Source organism: Pleurodeles waltl, chromosome 10, assembly GCF_031143425.1.
Source record: "Pleurodeles waltl isolate 20211129_DDA chromosome 10, aPleWal1.hap1.20221129, whole genome shotgun sequence".
Classification (NCBI taxonomy): domain Eukaryota; kingdom Metazoa; phylum Chordata; class Amphibia; order Caudata; family Salamandridae; genus Pleurodeles; species Pleurodeles waltl.
The window spans coordinates 680227276-680250436 of NC_090449.1; the positions used below are offsets into that span (position 1 = coordinate 680227276).

At 43.7% G+C, this 23161-nt stretch overlaps 1 protein-coding gene across 2 annotated transcripts in view; it reads left to right on the plus strand.

Moving 5' to 3' along the window:
• Nucleotides 1-21266, plus strand: part of WDR37 (WD repeat domain 37) — a 645791-nt gene extending 624525 nt beyond the window's left edge. For both annotated transcript variants that reach the window (XM_069211193.1, XM_069211194.1), the window contains exons 13-14: nucleotides 8962-9076; nucleotides 18310-21266. In XM_069211193.1, the coding sequence (XP_069067294.1) occupies nucleotides 8962-9076; nucleotides 18310-18441 (247 nt within the window). In that variant the 3' untranslated portion in view covers nucleotides 18442-21266. The remainder of the gene's footprint in view (nucleotides 1-8961; nucleotides 9077-18309) is intronic.
• The last annotated feature ends 1895 nt before the right edge of the window (nucleotides 21267-23161 follow it).

The following is a 23161-nucleotide window of genomic DNA, read 5'->3' on the forward strand; positions in this document are numbered from 1 at the left end:
TGTGAATGTACTTTTTTCATGTGTGTTAACATGTCCATGACTGGTGGAGTGGTTTGAGTAGAAGCAGGTAGCGTAACTGGCAAAATGTGCGTGTGACGCCCATATAAACCATAGAAAGGAGTTGAGTTTATTGAAGAGTGGTGAGAGTTGTTATAAGCCAGTTCTGCAAGCCACAAGAGATCCAGCCAGGTTTTAGGAGACTTTGTTGCATAACATCGTAAGTATTGTTTTAGAGTTTGGTTCAGTCTCTCTGTTTGACCATCCGTTTGTGGATGATAACTAGTGGATAAACTCGAATCAATTCCTAAAGCCTTGCACCATTGCTGCCAAGAAGTTGTAGAAAATTATGTTACTCTATCAGAGAGGATGACTCTTGGGAATCCATGAAGGCGAACAATGTTTTCTAAGATGATAGTTGCTAAGGTTTCGGATGTTGGGAGATCTTTACATGCAATGAAATGAGCATATTTGGTAAGACTATCCACCACCACTAAAATGGTTGAAAATTGCTTTACTTGAGGAAGACCAGTAATAAAATCCATAGAGATATGTTCCCATGGATGATTGGGAACGGGTAGAGGTATCAATAGACCTTTAGGCTTGCTATGTTCGCTTATTCATCTTGCACATACTTCACATGACTGTAGCATTTGCTTTAAGTCATAAACAAATGTAGGCCACCAAAAATACCATTTCATGAGTTCTAGTGTTTTTTGAGGACCTGGATGACCTGCCAGAGGATGACTATGCAACCAATGAAAAGCTGTCTCTCTTAACTCCTCCGTAGGCAGGAATACTCAAGATTCGTGTAGAGGTAGGCCTTGTTGAATGGACCTTTTGGTGTCTTGTTGTAACCACTCTTGCCACTTGGTGATGTGAAAATGACTACGAATGAGATCAAAGAATTTCTCGGCTGCTATTAAACACAACACTTTTGAAGGCGTTATAATAGGCATGGGTTTTTGTTCAGTATGTGTGATCGAAGAATCTTGTCTAGACAATGCATCGGCCTTGCGATTATCTACCGGTGGTCTAAAAGTCACTATGAAATTGAATTCTGCAAAGAATAACATCCATCTCAGTTGCCTGGGAGTTAGTAGCCTGGCAGAGCACATAAATTGTAAGTTTCTATGGTCAGAGTATACAGTTATGGTGTGTTTTGCTCCCAATAGATAATGTTTCCATTGCTAGTAATTCTTTTTCTGCTATGGTGCAATTCTGTTCTACTTCATTCAGTTTTCTTGACACATATGCTATGGGGTGCAATTGTCCAGTTTCTCTGTGACGCTGGGACAGGATGGCCCCAACAGCGACATCGGATGCATTGGCTTCCACAATGAATGGTTCCTCCACATTGGGAAGAGCTAGAATGGGAGCTGAAGTAAAGGCCTTTTTTAAGTCTTGAAATGCTTCCTCTGTCTCTTGGGACCAGTTGAAGACGGCCTTTTTCCTTAGCAATTTGGTAATTGGTGCTACTTTTTGGGAGAAGTGATGGATGAAGCGTCGATAAAAATTCGTAAAACTCAAAAAACATTGGATGTCCCGTACTGATTTTGGTGTGGGCCATTCTGATACAGCTTGAATTTTTCTTTCAGTCATTTGCATGCCGTCAGGTGTTAAAATGACTCCCAAAAATTCGACCTCTTTGGTATGGAATTCGCATTTACTTAATTTGCAAAACAAATTATGGTTTTGTAGAGTTTGTAATACCTTTTTTACATGTTCTTCATGTATTTCTTCAGAGTTTGAATAGATCAATATTTCGTCAGTATCAACAATGACAAAGATGTCTAGGTATTCTCTCAGAACATCGTTTAGGAAATATTGGAAAGCTGCTGGGGCATTACATAGACCAAACGGCATCACTAGATACTCAAAGAGACCACGACGAGTCTTAGAAGCTGTTTTCCACTCATCTCCCTCTCGATTTCGAACTAGGTGATAAGCAACTCGTAAGTCAAGTTTGGTGTAAATAACGGCGGATTTTACCTGGTCTAACAAGACTGGTATGAGAGGTAGTGGATATTTATTTTTAACAGTGATCTTGTTTATCGCTCTAAAGTCAATACAAGGTCTCAATTCGCCATTATCTTTCGGTACGAAAAACAGCAGAGAAGCCACTGGAGATCGTGATGGCCGAATTAGCTCATTTGCTAAGCACTGATCAAGGTATTCTCGTAGGACTTGATTTTCTTTCTCTGATATTGCATAGATTCTACAATTTGATATATTGGCGCCGGGTACAAGGTCGATCTGACAGTCGTGCGGCCTGTGAGATGGTAAGGAGCTCACTTTCTTTTCACAGAAAAGTCAGTATATTCTGAATACTGTGGTGGCAGATCAATTTCCTTCTCGACTCCAGTAGCAATAGAGTGTTGAAGATTTCCTTCTTTGTCTCGTCTTGGTTGAAGAAATTGTTTTAAACAAGAGGAAGAAGAAAAACGCAAAACCTGGTTGCGCCAGTCTATGCATGGATTGTGTAACATTAACCACGGCATTCCTAAGATAAAACCATATTGGGTGCTTGGATTATATCAAAGTGAATTATCTCACAGTGGTTCAGATTCCCATCATCTTTGCAAATCATTTGCATTCGTGAGGTTTGTTTAGTAACGGGGCCTCCTGCCAATTCACTACCATCAACTGCATAAACAACTTCAGGAACCTTTTTCTTGACACTGGGTACATGCAAGTCTAGTGCAGTTTGTTGGTCCACAAAATTTCCTGTTGCCCCTGAATCAATTAGAACTTGTACATTATGTCTTTTTCCCTGTACAGTCAGTTGTGCTAGAATTCGAAAATGTTTGACATAATGATTTGTGCAAGAACACACTGAAGGGACTGTCAATTTGCCCAAGAGGTCCCCTTCGTTTTTTCTTGGGCACTTTAGTTTTCCTGTGAATTTTCCAAAGCAATCCCTATCTTTTTCACAAATGTTGGATCAATTTTACCTTTGGGTTTCTTTTGACATTCCTTCATGAAATGACCCTTTTTTCCACAATACAGATACTGTCCATTTCTTCGCTGCATGTCTTTCTCCTCTTTGGTCAATGATGGGCGAACAGTTCCGATATCCATCGGTTCTATAATAGGATCTGAGAAGAACTGAAGGTGTCTGGACCTTTCCATTCGTCGGTTGGGTTTTTCCCATTCTTTCCTTACTCCTTTTCTTTCTGAGAGTCTATGATCTACCCGCAGGGTTAGATTAATTAAATCAGTACAAGTTTCCGGTTGCGGTTCAACTTGGGCCAATACATCTTTAAATTCGTCTTTTAGCCCTTGATAAAATACTGCTGATCTTTTTTCCAAGCGGTTTCCACTAGTAACCGGTTGAAGTGTGACAAATACGCTATCAAGTCTTTATTTCCTTGGTTTAATTCTAGTAACTCTTTGTCTGCAGACATAGTTATTGCGCGCCTGTCAAATACCTTTTCAAATTCTTCTACAAAACGACGCCAATTATACAAAAGTGGACTGTCTAATCTGACTAAAGGCACTGCCCAAGTAGCTGCATCACCATTCAGATAGGATATAAGGAATGCAATTCTAGATTGTGTGTCCAGAAAGGCACTGGGACGACACGTAAAATGTAGTTCCCCATGTGTGAGAAAAATTTGAACCTCATTGGGGTCCCCAGAAAACCTTTCTGGCGCAGCTAGAGGAATCTGTGTTGGCACGTTCACAGCTATGTTAGTAGGTGTGAAAAGTGTAGGACGAGACTGAGATTCAGAACCATCCACCTTACTCTGTAACTGGGTTACTTTGTTAACTAAATCGGCTGTAACATTTTTTGAGTCTGTCAAATCTCTTTGCATTTGAGTGACTACTTGCATAAGGGTGTCTAAGGTGGCCATTTTGCGCAGCTCGCGTACAGACCAAGAGGTAAGTATAAACTTGTGGGCTCACTATTCTGTCACAGTGCCCTTTCCTCTGGATCTGCGTGCTGCTGAACAAAAGGCCCACCTCCCGGCGTCACCAACTCAGAAAGCTATCAGATCACAGAGTTATGGTGAAGCCAGGCGGGGGAAGGGAATTATGGTAGGGAACTGCAGGGAGAGAGATCTGAAAAGAAACCGTTAGAACAAATATGCATATACTCATTCATAACAGTATAAACTCACCAATAGACTCTTGAATAAAGGCATCTCCCTGGTATCAGATTGAGACCCTTTGTGAATTGGGCGTAGCCCCTTCTTTGAATCATGGAACAAGAACAAAGTGCAACCTCTGAACCTAGGGATGGCAAGAGCTTTGGACTATGGTCATACTCTGAATATCAATCGTGTAACAATTATGCATTCATAACATAAACGTTTGATCTCAGCCTAGAAATTCTAAAAGACTTAAATATGTATCTCACATATTATGCTTTCCAAAACACAATGAAACTATAATTAGCTTATCTCCAAAACGTCTTCACATTTACTACTAAGGCCTGAAAGTTTTACTCATTGAACTTGAAGCGCTTTGTTAGTTGGGCAGAAGCGCCTTGTTTATTGTTCATGAAGCGCTTTGATCATCATACATGAAGCGCTTTGTTCATTATGCAAGAGAGCGCTTTTACTTGCTTTGTCTGAAGCGCTCCGCTCATTGTGCTAAGGGGCGCTTTACTCATGTGGCCTAAAGCGTTTTGATCCTTGTGCCAAGACCGCTTTACTCATGTGGCCTGAAATGCTTTGATTGTCGTGCCAAGGGCGCTTTACTCGTGTGGACTGAAGCGCTTTGATTATCATGCCAAGGGCGCTTTACACGTGTGACCTGAAACACTTTGCTCGTTGTGCTAAGGGGCGCTTTACTCGTTTGGCCTGAAGCGCTTTTATCGTTGTGCCAGGAGCGTTTTACTCTTTGGACTGAAAGCGCTTTGCTCGTTGTGCTAAGGGGCGCTTTACTTTTGGAAGTAACAACTCCCTTCAAGATTGGGCTCATCAAGACCTTACCGCTATGAGTACGACCTACTCGTATCTGAATTCACCATGGAAACCAGGATACTCTGATTTGCTGTCAATCTGCCATGCAGGAAATCTGCTCTTCTTCAGAGGAACCCCGACGAGGTCTGACTGCATCGAAGTCTTCAAAATAGTGAGCAATGTGCTTGGGTATGACTGGGGTTTATAGGCCTGCCACACTTCAAGGTGGCCGTTGCCTCTAGAAACCTGGGAATTGTAGTCCATTCATAGAATAGCACTGATAAGTGCATCTTGTCCACCAATGTCCTGACCCTGCAGCTACATGAGCTTTACCACAGGCAGGCGACGCTGATAACAACTTCTAGAACAAGAGGGGATGACAAGTGGTGCGCATGAAGTGCTGCAAATACGCACAGTGGAGTTTCGGGCGGGACCTGGACCGCGCACAGCCTTATTCCTGACAGGGCGTTTCTTAGATTTATTTGGACCACACATATGTGCAGGAGCCTTCACAACTTTGCTTTTCCCCATATCCTTACCAGCTTCAAAAGTGTACAACACGAATCTGGAGCAAAAACGTACTTCTCAACAGCTAAGTAAAAATGTCCAGCCTCTATCAGGTGATGACAGACGAAGACGGGCGTTGCGGGGTCCGATGGTGCTTAAAAGCACAAGTAACAAAGGGGAGGGCTGACAGCAAGGTAGTCTGGGGGATGAAGTCTCACCCCAGTCTAAGCGCGGCCCCTAGGGAGAGTTCTACGGCAGCGCATCCCGCGCTACGGGGTCCAATGGCGCTTAAAAGCACGAGTCACAAGGGGGAGGGCCGGCAGCAAAGCAGTCTGGGGGCTGAAGTCCCACCCCAGTCTAAGTGTGGCTCCCCAGGAAGAGTTCTACAGCAGCGCGTTCTTCTCCGGTACACTGCGAGGGGTTCTGGAGCATCGTGGGTGAATCAGAAGTACTCTCAGGCTTTTTCTAGGCAGGTTTCCAGCTCCCCGAGCCATTAGCACAAGTGCACCAAGATCACAGGTTAGTGGGAGATTGCGCCGGAGAAGCCTTCAGATAAATGCGGCTTACTGGTGCACCAAGTTCACAGGTTGATCTTTATCATATTACATTACAGACCCCGGGTTGTGCCGCCTGGAGCTGCAAGGAGGCGGCTGCCGGTGTCTCGCGGCTTGGGAGGAGGAGAGCGAGCCCTGCCCTCGTTTTACAGCTCCTTGCATGCAGCCAGCCCCAGGAAGGGTGCCGGGGATGGTGGCAACATGGATACAAGAGAGATAAAGGCACTATGTGCTGCTCACCATGGAAACTCCGGTGCCCTCAGCCTGCAAGGGATGACTGAAGAAATGTCCAAGCGAGGAGTGCCCATGTAAGATTCTTCGCCGAGTCAGTGCCCGCCGGTCCAGGTGCAGCATTCACCTAGGCACGCTAGGCACACACCCCTGGAGTGCACTGGGCAGGCCCTGCCGCTACGCCTGGCCCAGTGCCACTGTGGGGCACTCCAGACATGCTGCCGCTTTCTGGCGCTCACTCGCCGCCATGGCTGTCTCTCACGTTGCTGCTGCTTCCTCCCTGACCCCTCCTCTTCCCTTCCCTTCACTGAGAGTCTTTTTCTGCTCCTATCCTGGATGGATTTCCCACTCGCACAGCACGCGAGTCTCCATCATGTCTTATTCCCATATAAAGGGTTTGCTAGAAATGGGGTCTTTGGTTGGCAGTTAGGTTACCCCCTGTTCAAGCAAGAACCCTCACTCTAGTCCGGGTAAGTCACACACAATCCAAATTATCCTGTGCCCACCGTCCGGTAGCTTGGCACTGAGCAGACAGGCTTAACTTAGAAGGCAATGTGTAAAGTATTTGTGCAATAAATCATGCAATAACACAGTATATACACCACAAAAATACACCACACAAGTTTAGAAAAATATAGAAGTACAAGTTGAAGTATCACTTTTGTAATGATAAGATGAGGTTTAAGTTCTTAAAAAGAAACAAGTGTCTCTTGCAAGCACAAAGTACCTGGTTTGCGTCTAAATTATCCGCACAAGATCGTAGAGGAGGAGATGCGTGGAAAACAGGGAAGTGTGCGCCAGTTTTTCCAGGCGCACACAGGCGATGCGTCAATGCTTTTCCACGCAGCAAGGGCTTTGCGTTGATTTCTGGCGCGCAGGCTTGGATCCTCTTTGTATTGCAGGGTATTCCGATGTCCTGAGGACGATGCAGAGAAATCCTGGGCATGGAGCACGAAGTCACAGGAGCTGCGCCGATCTGGTGGGTGATTCAGGGAAATTTCTGTCGCTCAGCAGGCGCTGCGTTGATTCCTCTCGCAGGAAGTCGGGCTGTGTTGTTTTGGTTCGGCGATGCGTCGATCTGGTGGGCTGTGCTTCGAAGTTCCGGTTGCAACGCTGGCGCTGCGTCGATCTCCACTCGGGCTGTGTTGTTCCGGTTCGGCGATGCAATGATTTTCTCACCCCAGGGCAGGCTGTGCGTCGATTCTGGCAGGCTGTGCATCGATTTTTGCCACACAAGGAGTTCTTTGCAGAGATGAAGTATTTTTGGCCCTGAGACTTCGGGAAACAGGAGACAAGCTCAATCCAAGCCCTTGGAGAGCACTTCTCAGCAGAGCCAGAGGGCAGCAAGGCAGCAGGGCAACCGCAAGGCAGCAGTCCTTTACAGCAAAGCAGTCCAGGTGAGTCCTTTGGGCAGCAGGGCAGCTTCTCTGGGTAGGTTGCAGGTTCTGGTTCAGAGTTTCTTTCCCAGAAGATATCTTGTGAAGAAGTGTCTGAGTTGGTAGGGTCAGAGACCCGGATTATATACCCCAACGTGCCTTTGAAGTGGGGGAGACTTTGAAGAGTTGCTTAGAAGTGCACAAGGTCCCCTTTCAGTTCCATCCTGTCTGTCAGGGTCCCAGTAGGGGGTTTGGCAGTCCATTGTGTGAGGGCAGGCCAGTGTCCTTTCAAATGTAAGTGTGAGGCCCTCCACCCTGCCAGGCCAGGAAGACCCATTCAGTATGCAGATGTGTGCAGTGTGGCTGAGCATCCTGTATTTGGGGTTGTCTGAGTGAAATGCACAACAGAGCTGTCAAATAACCTAGCCAGACGTGGATTGTAAGGCACAGAAGGATTTAAGTGCAGAGAAATGCTCACTTTGTAAAAGTGGCATTTCTTAAATAGTATTATGAAATCCAACTTCACCAGTCAGCAGGATTTTGTATTACAATTCTGGCCATACTAAATATGACCCTGTTACCCCTTCAGATCAGAATCTACCACTGAAACAGTATATGAGGGTAGCCCTAATGTTAGCCTATGAATGGAGCAGGCCTCACAGCGGTGTAAAACTAATTTAGGAGTTTTACACTACTAGGACATATAAACTACACAGGTATATAAACTACACAGGTATATGTCCTGCCTTTTATCTACATAGCACCGTGCCCTATGGGTTACCTAGGGCCTACTCTAGGAGTGACTTATATGTAGAAAAGGGGGAGTTTAAGGCTTGGCAAGTACTTTTAAATGCCAAGTCGAGGTGGCAGTGAAACTGCACACACAGACCTTGCAGTGGCAGGCCTGAGGCATGGTTAAGAGGATACTTATGTGGGTGGCACAATCAGTGCGGCAGGTCCACTAGTAGCATTTAGCCTAAAGGCCCTGGGCACATGTAGTGCACTTTTAATATGGACTTACAAGTAAATTAAATAAGCCAATTGGGTATGAGCCAATGTCACTGTGTTTTAAGGGAGAGAGCATATGCACTTTGGCACTGGTTAGCAGTGGAAGGTGTGCAGAGTCCTGAAACCAGCAAAAGCAGTGTCAAAAAAGTGGAGAGAGGTAATCAAAAAGTTAGGGGTGACCACCATAAGGCTGTCAGGTCAAACAGGGATCATGTGAAAGACGTACAGATTTAAATACCAACCTTACTTTACAATTACTTTTCTTTATTCTCCTCTATGTATATAGTAGCTATTGTCATTCGGCTCTCACTTAAAATAATTGTATTGTTTACACAAGAAAGCCTATTTAATTGCATTGTTTTGTCTTCTCTATTACAGGATTAGTGTGTCTGTTGGCCAAAGAATCATTGCCCTACCACATGATAACCGACAGGTTCGACTGTTCGACATGTCAGGTGTTAGATTAGCACGACTTCCGCGCAGTAATCGCCAGGTAGCCGCTACTAGGCATTTCTTAACTGTTGTTTGGGGACGTTGGAGGTCCACCTAATGTATACAGTGGAAATACTGTCATGTTGTTTTGATGTTAAAGGATGCATATTACGGAATATGAAAAAATAATCCTGTTTTCTAAGACAATAACAAACTTCAATCTGAATAATTCTGTTTGTGTGTTTTTTTTAAAGTCTGGAAATAGTGGCTCCTCAGTGGACATATTTTTTACTTTGTGGGTAGCACAAGTACACTGTATTTTGGTAAAGACTCAAAAATATAATTCTTCAACAGTACACTTTTAGTAAGGATTTTGTGTCTGAATCATGTCGTCATAGGCACACAGCAAACATATTCATAATCGATTATATAGTGTTTAAAATCATGCGTATAAATTTTCATTGAAAACATCAACTCTCTTTCTACCAAAAGTAACATACCATCACTTAGATTATCAGCACTGAATGATCTGAATGCCTACAACATTCACTATTTACATCTATGGCTAGTAAATACTCAACAACCTCCTTTTAGGTTTTAACTTGGACGTGCTACACAACATTGTCTTCAGTTGAAGCGTTATGCTATCTTAGCTTAAAGAAACGACCCAACAGCACAATGACATGGAAAACACAGTACCTTGTTTATATGTACATGCAGAAAATATTCCACCTGTATAGCAAAAACTCAAAAAAGAACTGCACTCCTAACCTTTTTAACAAAAAGATAAACAAAGAAAGGAACCAGCTTCTGTACGACTAATCCTTGACAGTCCTTATGCTTTGTATGTGCGCACATGCACATGTGGCTGTGTATGTTGTACTAATTGCCTACCCTGGTAAATTGCTGGCCCTGGCACAGTGCTGATAATGAATGCCAACCTGTGACCATTTATGGGTTGATGCCCATTGGCCCCCTTTGGTAAAATGCCAGCCCTCACTTAATGATGGTATATAGAGGTAACTTGTCAGCATCAATAGTAAAATGCGTGTCACTCAGCCCTAGTGAATGCTTGCTCTGGTACAATAATGGTAGTTCTAGGCAACTTTTGGGCATACATAACATGAGAGCACCTTCTGGTAAATGCTTGCCTTATATAGCCATGATAATTCATTGCATATTGAGGGATTCCATTATATGATGGCATGACATAATGCTGCAGTAGGTGGCAGTGATTTGAGCCCTGTCCCACTAGGAACCGTCACTGTTGTCAGGGTAAGGGAGCCACGCAGCTAAGATAACCCCTGCTCACTCCCTTGGTAGCTTGGCTCAAGCGGTCAGGCTTATCTCAGAGTTGATGTGGAAAGTACTTGTACACACACACAGTAACACAGTGACAACACCACAAATGTACACCACACCAGTTTAGATAAATATCCAATATTTATCAGAGTAAAACAAGACCAAAATGACAAAACTCCAACATACACAAGCAAAGATACCAGTTTTCAATGATGAAATCTCAGTATTGCGCTTAGAAACACAATAGCTGCAACTGGGGCTATCACAACATCTTGACGGAGCCATCTCCAACCATCTGACTCCACTCATGAGGGAGTGTGGGCCGGTCATGAAGTCGCACATTCCCCAGTTACAATACCTTGGAAAACGGTGAGGAAACAAAGATACTGCACAGAGTCGGGGAGGTGAGGCATCGTTGGAGCCGATGCAGCACCTGTTCTTTGCTGCCACCGGTGAGGTGAGACGTTGGTTCTTAGTGCTAGACAGGAATGGTGAGGCATCGGTTCCTTACGGTTGCAGGGGAAGTGATGTACCATTGTCAGTGAGGCATTGGTTCCTTATGACAAGGAGGGGTCGATGGATCCAGCAGGTCAAGATGTGAGGCATTGACTTTGCGGTGTCAAGATCACACCATGGGTCCACAGGTCCTGCGGCGGAGTCGGGTGCCACAGACATTGGTGACATGGCGCTCTGGGTTCACGCTGTGGCGGGTCTTTAAAGGCACTGTGGCAGCATCATGCTTGCAGCATTCGTCACGGTCATTGCACTCAGCGGGGACCACGGCTCCGATGCAGGCATCGGTGTGGGGTTGGAGTGTGCCGCTAGTTCCGAAGTCGCTCTGGAGGTCAATGCACTTGTTTCTTACTTGGTACGCAGGAACTCACTCCCAAGGGCCCAGTAACTGTATTTGGCACCACTTGGCAAGTCAGGACTCTCAGCAAGAGAGCCCAGGCGCTGGCAGGGGAAGTCTTTGATGTCCCTGAGACTTATTAACAGGAGGTAAGCTTAGTCCAAGCCCTTGGAGAACCTTTGAAAGCAGCATGTAGAAAGCAAAGTCCAGTTCTTTCACTCCCAAGACAGAAGCAGCAAACAGCAGGCCAGCACAGCACAGCAACAGGCAGGGTGGCAGTCCCTCCTAGAGCATTCATCACTTCTTCCTGGCAGTGTTCTCAGTCCAGAAGGATTCTAACTATATGGTGTAAGACGTCCAGTATGTGTACCCATTTCTGTCTTTGAAGTAGGCAAACTTCAAAGAGAAGTCTCTGTAGTGCACAAGACCCTACCTTCCTCTGCTCTGGCCCCAGACACACTCCAGAGGGTTGGATACTGCTTTGTGTGAGGAAAGGCTCAGCCCTATCCAGATGTCAGCTACTCCCACCATTCTAACTCACGAAGACCAATCAGCCTGGTGATGGGCCATCAGGAAATACAGGGCACCCCTCAACCCCCTTTGTGTGACTGTCTAGAGGAAATCCACTAACAGCCCAACTGTCATCCTGACCCAGATGTGTATTCAACAGACAGGCAGAGACACTGAATATTTAAGAAAGAAAATGCCCACTTTCTAAAAGTAGCCTTTTCAAACTCACAGTTCAAAAAACAACATCACCAAAAGATGTATTTTTAAATTGTGAGTTCAGAGACCCCGACTCTAAATTGCTATCTGCTCCCAATGGGAAACTACACTTAAAAGATGTTTCAAGGTAATTCCCATGTTACCCTATGGGGGAGATAGCCCTTTCAATAGTGAAACACTAATTTAGCAGTATTTCACTATCAGGAGACGTAAAATTCACCAGTACATGTTCTACATTTTAAATATACTGCTCCCTGCCACTGGGGCTGCCTTTGGCCTAACTTAGGGGTAACTTACAGGTAATAAAAGGGAAGGTTTGGGCCTGGCAAGTGGCTGCACTTCCCAGGTCACCATGGCAGTTCAAAACTGCGCACACAGGTGCTGCAGTGACAGATCTGAGACATGTTTGCAGGGCTACTCATGTGGGTGCACTATACTATAGACTTACTAGTAAATCAAATAAGCCAATAATGGAGAAACCAATCACCAATAAATTTTAGACAGAAAGCATATGCACTTTAGCACTGGTGAACAGTGGTAAAGTCCCCAGAGTCCTAAAGTCAACAAAAAGAGTTAGAAAGAAATAGGGGGAGGAAGAAAAAAACGATTGGAATAACCCTGCAAAAAGGGCCAGGTCCAACAATGGTAATTTGTGGCTATTTTGAATATCCATTTCACAGTGGTGCCCAGCCTTGGCATAATGGTCACCCGGGCACAGTGCTGTAATAAATGGCCTTTTTGGGGAATTGGTGGCACAGCCATGATTCTCACAGTATTGTGGCAATTCTCCATTACACAGTGGTAGTGTTGTAAAGTACCCCTTTTTGTATGGTCACCCCCCCCCCACTTTTTGCTGTCAGATGCTGTTTCTTTTTTTACCTGTCAGTGTACCGAAGCCTGCTAACCAGGCCCCAGTACCAATGCTGTTTCCCTTAATTTGTATGTCGAATTGAATAGGCCAATTAGCAAGCACCTTACCACCCCTGTAAGTCCCCAGTAAATGGTATCCAGGCAAGGGTGGTAAAGGAGATACCAGGGTTGCAGCACTGATTGACCCACCCTGAGTACCCCAAGCAAAAGAAAGACTGCAGAGCTGCCATGCCAGTCTGCACATGCAGGGGGCACTGTTCCATGAGTGAGGACATATTTGCAGGAGCAGATATGCCCCGTGCTGGCATCTAAAATGTGATGCCGGGCCCGGGTAACTGGCGGTCCATTGGATAATCTGGGCTGACATCTGACCACTTCTCAGATATCCAGCTCTGCAATGACCCAGACGAATTCCGTCATGTTTGGTATCAAACACTGTATTTAACCCTAAACATGATGCCCATGTTTAGGATTAAACAGCAGTTGCCCAGGTGGCACCCTTAGAGGGTGCCCCCCACGTTGGCCAGTCCTGTGCTGCTTTGATGAGCTCTCTCGAGCCGCTATTGCCACAGACGGAAGTCTGACCTCCTCCGGGTGGTCCTTGCACCTTGGTGGGATGTAAGACAAAGGGCCTGCGCAGGAATGAGGTCACACCAGGCTGACTAGTGAGAAAAGCATCAGGGCGGTGGGCTTTAAAGGCTTCACATATCTTTGATGTGCAGGTAGCTGTCCCCCCAGTGAAGGACAAAGTCCTTCCAGCCCTGCCTGGCCAGGCAGGCGGGAAATTAGCTATGCAGAAGGCGTGCACCCCTTAGGACTAGCCACAACTTGAGAGTGGGCTAGGAGGTCTGCACAGCCGAGGGTGGGTTCTGCCATCTTGGGAAACCTTATGAATAGTGGGTTTCTGGTAGAAAATAATGTACTCCCACAGGAAGTTGTTGGGGCGGATTAGCAAAAGGCACTAGTAGCCGATTGGCCACCGATAACCTTAAATGCCTCCTAAACCAGGATTTAAAGGGCTCCCCTGGCACCAGAACTTAGATCTTAACTGGAAAAAAAGAAAGAAGCACAAAGAGATGTCTGCACCAACAACAGGACCTGGAATCCAGCCCCAGCGCAAAGAAGAGAACACAGAGTGACCTAAGGAGACCAGTACTGGAACCGCATGCCTACGGTGAAGACTTATTGGTCCCAGCAAGAGGGACCCCAGTGGACACCGAAACTCCAATGAAGACTCCCCTGACTGGTGGTATCAGTCCCCTGTAAACATCAGGAGTAAAGGTGGGCTGAGATCGAAGAACTGCGACCCAACAGGCTGTGTGTGTTAGCTTAACAAAACTCAGTGCCCAACATCTTAAGAGTGGGAGTGAGGCCTGTGCTACGTTTCAAGCCTCTACTCCCAGCCAGACAATCTCCAGCCACCAGAAAGGCTGTGGACCACCCATGAAGATACCAAGGCTTCTCTGTCAGCTACCTGGAAACCGACAGCCACACGACGTTCACTGACTCCAGGGCACCCTCCAGAATAGAGGCTGATGTCACCAGCGACCCTTCTCCTGTGGGACTGCAGCCTGAAGGACATGACTTCGACTGGAGCAGTAAATCAGCTTTGGCACAACAAGCTTGGTGATTGACAGCTAGGAGCTACCTCTGCACCCAGAGCCACCCGACCAGGGGTGAAAATCCAAGCATCGATTCCTGGTCCTGGTCCTGGCCCCCCAAAGACCTCTACATCCGACGGGCAGAGTGTGAGTCCACCCCCAAGTCCAGTTTTGCAATGGAGTGCAAAACCTACCACCCACTGCAGACTGTTCAGCACCAAGGACTGCCAAGTCACCTCTGCAACCGGACACCCTGGGAAGGTAACAAAAGTCTCACTGTTGAATCTTGGTCTAAGTCCCCACAGAACCTTAAGTTCCTGCGGGTTCGTCAGAACTCACCCTACAAGTGCCCGAGTGCACATTGCTATTTTCCCCGTTGGCCTCAATAAAAGCCCTTTAAATCTACAAAGTACTGTATTTTCTAAAGACTTAAACTTTCACCACTCCGGTTGTACAAAAGCTGCAAAGTTTGTTTTGGTATCCAAATTAAAATCTAATCCATTTTTCTAAATTGGTGTCGGATTTCTGTTGTCAGGTCATTTACATCTTGTCCATGTTGGTAATGTGAAATGCTTTACACGTGTTCCTCTAGGTAGCCTAACTGCTCTTTGCTACACTACCAGGGCTGAGCTAGGGTTTGCTGAGAGTGAATCCAAAGTCCACTAATGGGTATTGGTTGGTATTCCATGGTAAGACTACCTAGTCATACCATATAATACCTTCACCTTGCTACATGTGGTAATTCCTGAATATTGTGGGCATCCATGGCACTCACACCTTTCTCCAATCATTTCAAACATTGCCTCACATGCCTAGCTGTGATTCGTAGACCGCTGTCTAAAAGGCTTCGAAAGCAGGCCTTCTAAAAGTCTCTGGAAGGAGAGCTGTACTTCAAGTAATAAAGCTGGAATATACAGTATTAGATGGGTCACACAGTGAACTTTTACATTTTTGATATTTCCAAGCTTTATGCTTACGGAATCTTGAGTGAAAAGGTTTATTGTACAAATGTGTTAATTTTTTTACAGAAACTAGACCTGTACAGGCTCCAGATGGAAACCAATGTAGATATGACCTGGTCGAATACTATTGTCAGTTTCTTTCACTGAAGCTTTGACTCTGCCACAGCTTCTCTGGTTTGCTGTTGAGGTTTAAGTAGTTTTCTTATTTAGGCGTTTGTTTTTCACTGTTTTACAGGAACCCCAATCCTTCTAAGTCAGTTCTTAGCCAGGATTCGAGGTTTACTTATAGAGAGCCAAGAAAGTTTGCTTTTTTGTGGTGAAACCTTTTAACAAGAGATGTGCCTTAAATTCATAGGTGAAAAGGAAAACAGTTCCATAAAAAGTTACATATTTAACTCTAGGATCTAACTACCTCAGGAACTGCAGAACAGGAGTGAATTGATATATCCCTCTATTCATGCAGTGCAGCAGTGCTCTAAAATACACCTCGCTAATCTGGTACACTTCAGTCTATGGGAAGTCGTGCCAAGTAAAGAAACAAGGGCTGAAAGTGCTGCACACTTACCACAGACACTCCACTTGATCCTTCTTTTAGCACTCATATAGCTATGCCTCGGAGCAGGTGGATATGTTCTCCCTAACATGTATTCCTCTAACCCCTGACCCTCTTGCTCTCATCCCTCACTCTCCCCTGGAGTGTTCAATGCTGCCTAGGTCTCCACAGGGGCTCCTTTCCCAAAGTCAGCCCTCTCATAGTTCATCTTAATTCTACTTTTGTTACACATGCTCTTGATTCCCTAACCTGTCAGGATTGCCAGCATACACAGATCCATCTCCAGACTCCCAAATATCAACTTTCACAATTGTGATCCTTTTCAGGTTGGGCATAGTGCACTGACATCATCAGAGTAAAAGTGAAACTAAAAAGATCCATTAGGCTCGTTTTACTTTCAGTTCCAGCAGTAATCAGAGGCTTGTCTCAGCCCTGAGCACTGATTTTAATAGGGAGGGGTATTTGTAGCAAAGAGTAAAGTGTCCTCTTTCCATTGCTATCTTTTTCTAGTGGATTCCTGCTTGGGGATTGCCACTGGAGCCTGATACTAAAGCAGGGATCCACCCACCAGACATTAGAGAGGTGGAGTGGTCCGCCACGCATGGGCATATGTCCTATCCCCACCCAAAAAAGAAAAGGAGCATTCACATTTTCTGGCCTCCTGGGCTGGGGGGGGGTGTTCGAGGGTTTACTTCAATCTGCCCCTACTGTATGGCCAAATAAAACCATGGGTTTTGTTTAAAAAAAAAAAAAGAAAGAAAAAGAGGAGCAGCCCATCTTGGCAATGTTCCTCCACCTAAAATGCTCCTCAGTCTTGCTGTTCCCTCCCCCCTCAAAGGGGTAGTTTGAGGGCTCTTACCCCAGTCTGCCTCCCGGGCGGGGAGAAGAAGACACCAAGGATACATAGGGGGTTATTACAACTTTGGAGGAGGTGTTAATCCGTCCCAAAAGTGACTGTAAAGTGACGGATATACCACCAGCCGTATTACGAGTCCATTATATCCTATGGAACTCGTAATACGGCTGGTGGTATATCCGTCACTTTACCGTCACTTTTGGGACGGATTAACACCTCATCCAAAATTGTATTAATCCCCATAGTATTACTATTTAAAAAAAGAATGGCATTGTGACAGCCTTGCCAGGGCATCCAGCCTTGCCCTACCACCTAAAGGTCCCAACAGTCATTCTGTTTCCCTCTGAGGGGACCAATGGAGATTTTACCCCCAATCTGCTCCACAGGATTAATTATTCTTAGTTTGCCCAGGCATCGGGCCTTCCATCCCACCCCTAAAGTCCCAACAGTCAAGGGTCTCCATTTATGGCTTTCAGTTTTAAGCCATTGTGCAAGAAAGAACACATTTTGGAAATGCCATCTGTATCACACAATAGTATGGATAAAGCCAAATAGAGTTATACAGCTAACTAATATTCTAATCCCAGAATTTTAGGCACATTTAGAAAAATGCATAGCTTTCCTGTTTACCTATCTTTCAATCATTAGATTTTACCATGTGAATTCATGTTTGGTTGGTACAGGGCGAAGGAAAATTAATTATAGGCTAGAACCCAATTGAAGGCTTTGGGTATCAGATGGTATAGACGTAGCAGTATATCACTTTTGTAGTGATAAATTACGGATGTAAACATTGCCTCCTATTGCTAATTTTTCTTAATTTTATTAGTTATTTAGATCAACGATTAGTGTCTTTGAGAAAACCATGAGTGTTCAATGCAAATTACCCCTTTCAGAATTTTGTCTGCTTTTCAGAAATGTATAGCTTCGAAGTCACCTCTGGGTTTCAAGCCTCTTTTCACCACAAAATTCAAGTGGGTAGAATCCACCACAAAATTCAAATTGGGTAGAATCCACAAATATAGGAAATAATGACTGCCACATCGAAAAGTGCAAAAACTGTGGTAAATAAAAGATGTTTGTTTTCTTGACTTGCTTTTGTTGATGCCATTCTTAGAAATGCACACTTTTTGCCACATTTTGGCTACTTTCTTGGTTCCCTCCATATATTGTGAGTAACTTTAGAGTCCCCAAAATGTAGAGTAAAAAGAATGTTAATTTGGTTTGGATATCTTTTGTGGAAAATGTATGAAAGCCTAGGCAGGAATTGCCCCAAATATATATATATTTTTAAAAGTGTTCAGCAATTGGCATGCAGACAGGGTGAAGGTTCAGCAATAACGTTTTTGATTTTGCTTGAACAATTAAAAAGAATTGAACGCACATAGTTGAAGTAAGTTGCGCTGTTGATTGCGTGATGGAGGGCTGTAGTCATCATCCGAGTTGGATTAAGGTTATCACCTTTTAAATCCACTGACAATTTAAAAGATGTTATTTTCTAAAAGTTGTCTTTATTCATAATGTTTTTTTTTGTTAGTCTTCCTTGTTTAATATTGAGGTTAATATTTTGTTAGGGTCATAGAAGAATGGTATGCTGTTCTGCTTGGAGCGAAGACCACCCAACATGCAACCTCTTCTCTTGTGGCTTTGATCGTCAAGCCATTGGATGGAATATCAACATCCCTGCACTGTTACAAGAAAAATAAAGATGCTGCAGTCATCATACAACTGTTTTGCCTTAAACTTGTAGCCTTTGCAGGACTCGAAGTTTATTGGCCTGTCACCACTGTTGATTTCATAAACTGAGCACTTCCTAAATGTTGTTCTTGTTGACCTCGTATGCATGACCTATTAAAAAAACAGTGTGACGTTTTCAGCTAGTAGTAGGCTTGTGTGTGAAATTCTGGATCTCGACTACCACGTCAGTAGAAAAGGACATTCACAACCGGAGCACATCCTGATGCTCCTATGTTATTATTCACCACCCGAGAGATGATTAGTAGGTAATTACATTTGTGTGGTTAAATGTGATATCTATGTACTTGATGGAAAATATATTAGCCTGTTACATTTTCTGCAATAATTATGCATATCTGCCTTTTGAAAAACAAAGCCTTCCTGGGACTGAAGTGTAGTAGAGAATGGAGTTTGAATTTTGCTCACAGGGTGTAGTCTGTGTTTGCTTCTGTATGAGGTATTGACTTTGCTGTGTATTACATAACGTTGGGACCCATTTTGTACTGCAGGTCGTAAAGCTGTACTGAATTGAAAAAAATAAAGGATAATCATATTAGTTTTTGTGTAGAATGACACTTCTCAGATATATGATCTCTTGTTCTCCTTGTGTGTAAATCTTGTGTTAATGTAATCAGTTCATAGTGGCTGGTTGAGTCGTGCCAATGACAAGATCACTCATCGGCGGAGTACGTTCGGTCATAAAGCACTTAGGCAAAAGTTAAGATCTTCACCATTTGCAAAGAATTAAAGTTAATTTGGATTTAGTGACTGATAATTGTGAGTACAGCTGTGGCAACATTCGCCCCTCTGCATTGCTTATCCTCGTAAAACAATTGGGACAGAACATTTCTTATAGTCACTAAGTCAGTTTCCTTGCAGCCTAGATTTACTAAACGAACTGTTTCTTATTTTAGTGAAGGCTTATATGACTCGCATTATACCGTAAGAACGTGTGGCCTTGATCATGTTCATTAAAATGAAATAGCATGCACAACACGTAATGAAACCAGACAATCGTACCACTTAAATATTTTTGAGTTAGTGCTTTTACACATCAGGACGCTACCGAGGTTCACTACTAATAACATTTGAAATCAAAATTTGAATTTGCCTTCTAGTACGTCATCCAGCAGAGTTACCAGAGTTCCTGCTTCATGTGGGCTTCCCAAAAAGGCAATATTCTAATTTTCCGAAATCTTTGAGGTCCATCTTATTGCTTTCTAGTCAGTGCCCCTTTTTAAGTGCCATTTTTATGTTATCTCCGTTTCTGATTATTTTTGTAAAACTGTACCCAAATGTATACAGTATGAGAGTTTAAAGACATTTATGAGTCTTATTAACACCCACTCATGCCCTGTTAGCCATATTCTTAATTTTGGTTAGTCCTTGGATTTTGTGCTGGAAAATATATAAACTACTTTTAAAAGGTCAATTTATTAACTATGTTTTATTTATTTGCACTCTACCAGTTCACCTGATCAGGAATAGTTCACAGTCTTAGAAGAAGGATTTAGGGAAGACACTTTAGAATTAACGCACAGCTACTTATCTTCTTCCTACTTAATCATGTGTGGCATAATAACCACCTATCTTATCATGCCCATAGCACTCTTTCTTTTTAATACAAAATGCTTTACTTTTTACCAGATAATATTTTAATGATCCATGGACAACCTCAAATGTGTACCTACTTGTGCATTTGAATGTTACTTATATTGGAAAACTACTAGGGTACACATTAACCCCAATGTCTTCGTAAGAACGAACCAACTCCAAAAGGAAATCACTCATATCTCAAGCTCTGCATGAGCGCAAATCCTGCCATATTTACTCCACGATAATTATGAGAAGAATGTGGCCACCACCTAACAAGTCTGAATCCTTGAGCCATGCATTACTGTGTTTTGAGGGCATACACAGAAGAGCTTTCTTTGGGCAGCCTTGGGTGCAGAGAATCCAGATTTTTGTGACAGTTGCCAACGACTGAGAGTGAACATATTCTAAGGATTGATATCTAACTTACACATTAGCTGGTCGTTAGTATGTTTTAACCACAGGGCCAGTGACAAAGCATCCAGGTGCCAATGATCTGGTCTAAAGAGGGAGGTTATGCCGCTGACCATAATTTCTCAATTTGTAACCAGGAGCAAAGTCACTGATTGACAACAGTAGATAAATAATGGTAGAAATCAATTCCAACACCAACTTTTACTTTTAACTTCGCTAAAAAAATACTTTTCACAACTCCTCCATGGTAGGTGACCACGAGTAGAGAAGTGACAACATGAGGATTCATGCAAAATCCTACATTTACAAACAGCTTGTAATTATGGCATTAAAATTGTTTGATCTGTTTGTCTGGTCCTTCCCCACTCCCCACTCTGAGATTTGCCCTTTCTCAAAGACTCAACTCTGAAACCATTTCAAACCTTCAGTCACCGTTTGATGGTGACCAGAAGTATTACTTGCTTACAGAGCTTTCCTGTATTGTATTCACCAGCCTCTTCTCGGAGGTATGCAAAAAAAGTAGACAAAGTGTTGAGAAAGTATCTTCATGTATTGTCATTTTGGCGCATAATTTGCAGGAATTGCACTGATTCTGCTGGTAAAAAGAACATTGTTGTTTTTCAATGTAGTGAACAAATATGTTTATAAAGAGAGCGTTTGTTATCATTACATGACTTCCTTGTTTTGAATCTGCTTATACTGTGACAATGTAATTCTATCAAATGGACTATGGCAATTTGCATTATTACCGTTTTAAGTTTCATTAAAACAATTTTTGTCAAAGCTGCATTGTTTGTTGGGTTATGAAAAACACACACACACACACATATATCTCCTCCCTCCTCTCTCTCTCTCAGTGGTCTTCATTGTCACCAGAACACTTAGTATGCCTGTGATGTCACTTCACTCTTATTGGCTATTTCATGTGGCTTGGAACCCCTCTGTGAAGACCACCATATTATTCACAGTTACTCATTTGTAATTATACGTCTTCTGTTGGTATTCAAAAGTGTGAATACCAGATTCCAAGTCCAACAATTTGCTGCTATTACGTTACAGGAATGGAGACCAAACGTTGTTTACTGCTGTTGTGACAATAAAGGGAATTCCAGGCTACACAGACAGGACTCAGGGAGGGTCCCTCTCACCAGGGCACTGGCTATCGGCTCTAGTGGACAACAAAGAGTACCACTCTAGGCGGAGAGGAAAGAACAGGCACAGCGATGAAGGGGGTTGGTTGGCAAGAGACCAGGTATTTTTTTAGATAGTGTTAGGGAAGGTTTTGGGGGTGAGGGCTCCGGGGAGGGGAGATGGTGGTGTGGTGTGATAGTGACAGGATACCAGGTGTTTTTTTTCTTTTTTTCTTTAGACAAAGAGGAGTGCAAATGCAGAGGTTGCTGGACATAAGTGGCTTGGGTCCAGGTAGCATATTTTTTTTTTTACATTTGGACCGGGGAGGGGAGAAACCGAAGAAAAGGGGATTTGGGTGGTTGAGAGAATAAATGGAGGGGCTAAACATAACATAGAATAAAAGATGGGTGTCTGTGAGTAACAGGAATGTTTTTCACGTTGCCGTTCTGAGTAACATCATGGACAACTCTAACTCACACTTGTTGCCTGTTAGATGTCACTCATCAGTCAGCGCCCCTTGGGCTGATACAACACTGGTATTCACAGTTAACAATCTATAATACACCATACTGTTCTTTTTAGAGCGGTAGCCATGAGTTCTCATTTCATCCTCCACCATGCATGAAGTTGGAAAACTTTACTCTGTGCTAAAGCTGACCTCTTACAATTTTCAGGTCCATAACTGTTTAGCTCTTCCAGTCCATCTTTTTTATTTAAGTTTTGGGACGTGTAGTCCTGGAAAACCTTGACTTAATATTCTACTCGCTCATGGACTCTGGAAACATGAGCACTGTGGCTAAAAAGAGCTTTTTGCAAATGTTTTTCTCCCTTGAACTTATTTTTAGTACAGAGTTTGACCTGCTCTTATTAAACATTGCACACTTTGCGTAGTTTATGAAGTCTGGTTATTCTTTGTAGTTGAAGTATCCATGGGAGGGGAGAGAGGAAAGTGCTTTCTTAGCATGCCTGAACCCCAAATACAACCTGAAACTGCTGGAGATGCCATCAGTGTGCCTGTGCTGCTTAGCCTGTATCATGCTTCTACCTCCTAGTTGACAAGGGCTGCTAAGAGGCTACCTAATGTATGTTGTTCCTTTTGGAGAGGTTTTATTTTTTACACATCGTCTGCCCCATGGTGTAAAAGAAGGGACAGAGTTCTTCTACACCACCTAAATATACTTTTTGCTCTTTTCATATTCACATAGATGTAATATTGTTACTGGAAAGTCTTACCAGATGCAGTTGTGAAGGCTTATTATTGCACCGATCATGTTACCTTCTTAAGCCTGCCCATTCGCCCTGTGCGTAATTGTACACAGCATTGCGGTAACAGCAGCCAAAGGTGCAAATGCGTTTTTCTTTTTCCGCTCTGTGTTGAGAGCACTTTACCCATGGAGAAGGGTTTTACCTCACCCCCGTAGCAAATCTGTTATCTGTTTCCCTTGCTGTCCTTGAAGGGAAGTTACTTCTACTTTAGGTTGGAGTCACTCCCTGAACATTTCCAAGGTTCAGGGACTATTTGTGGATGTTCACAAACTTACCAGGAAGACT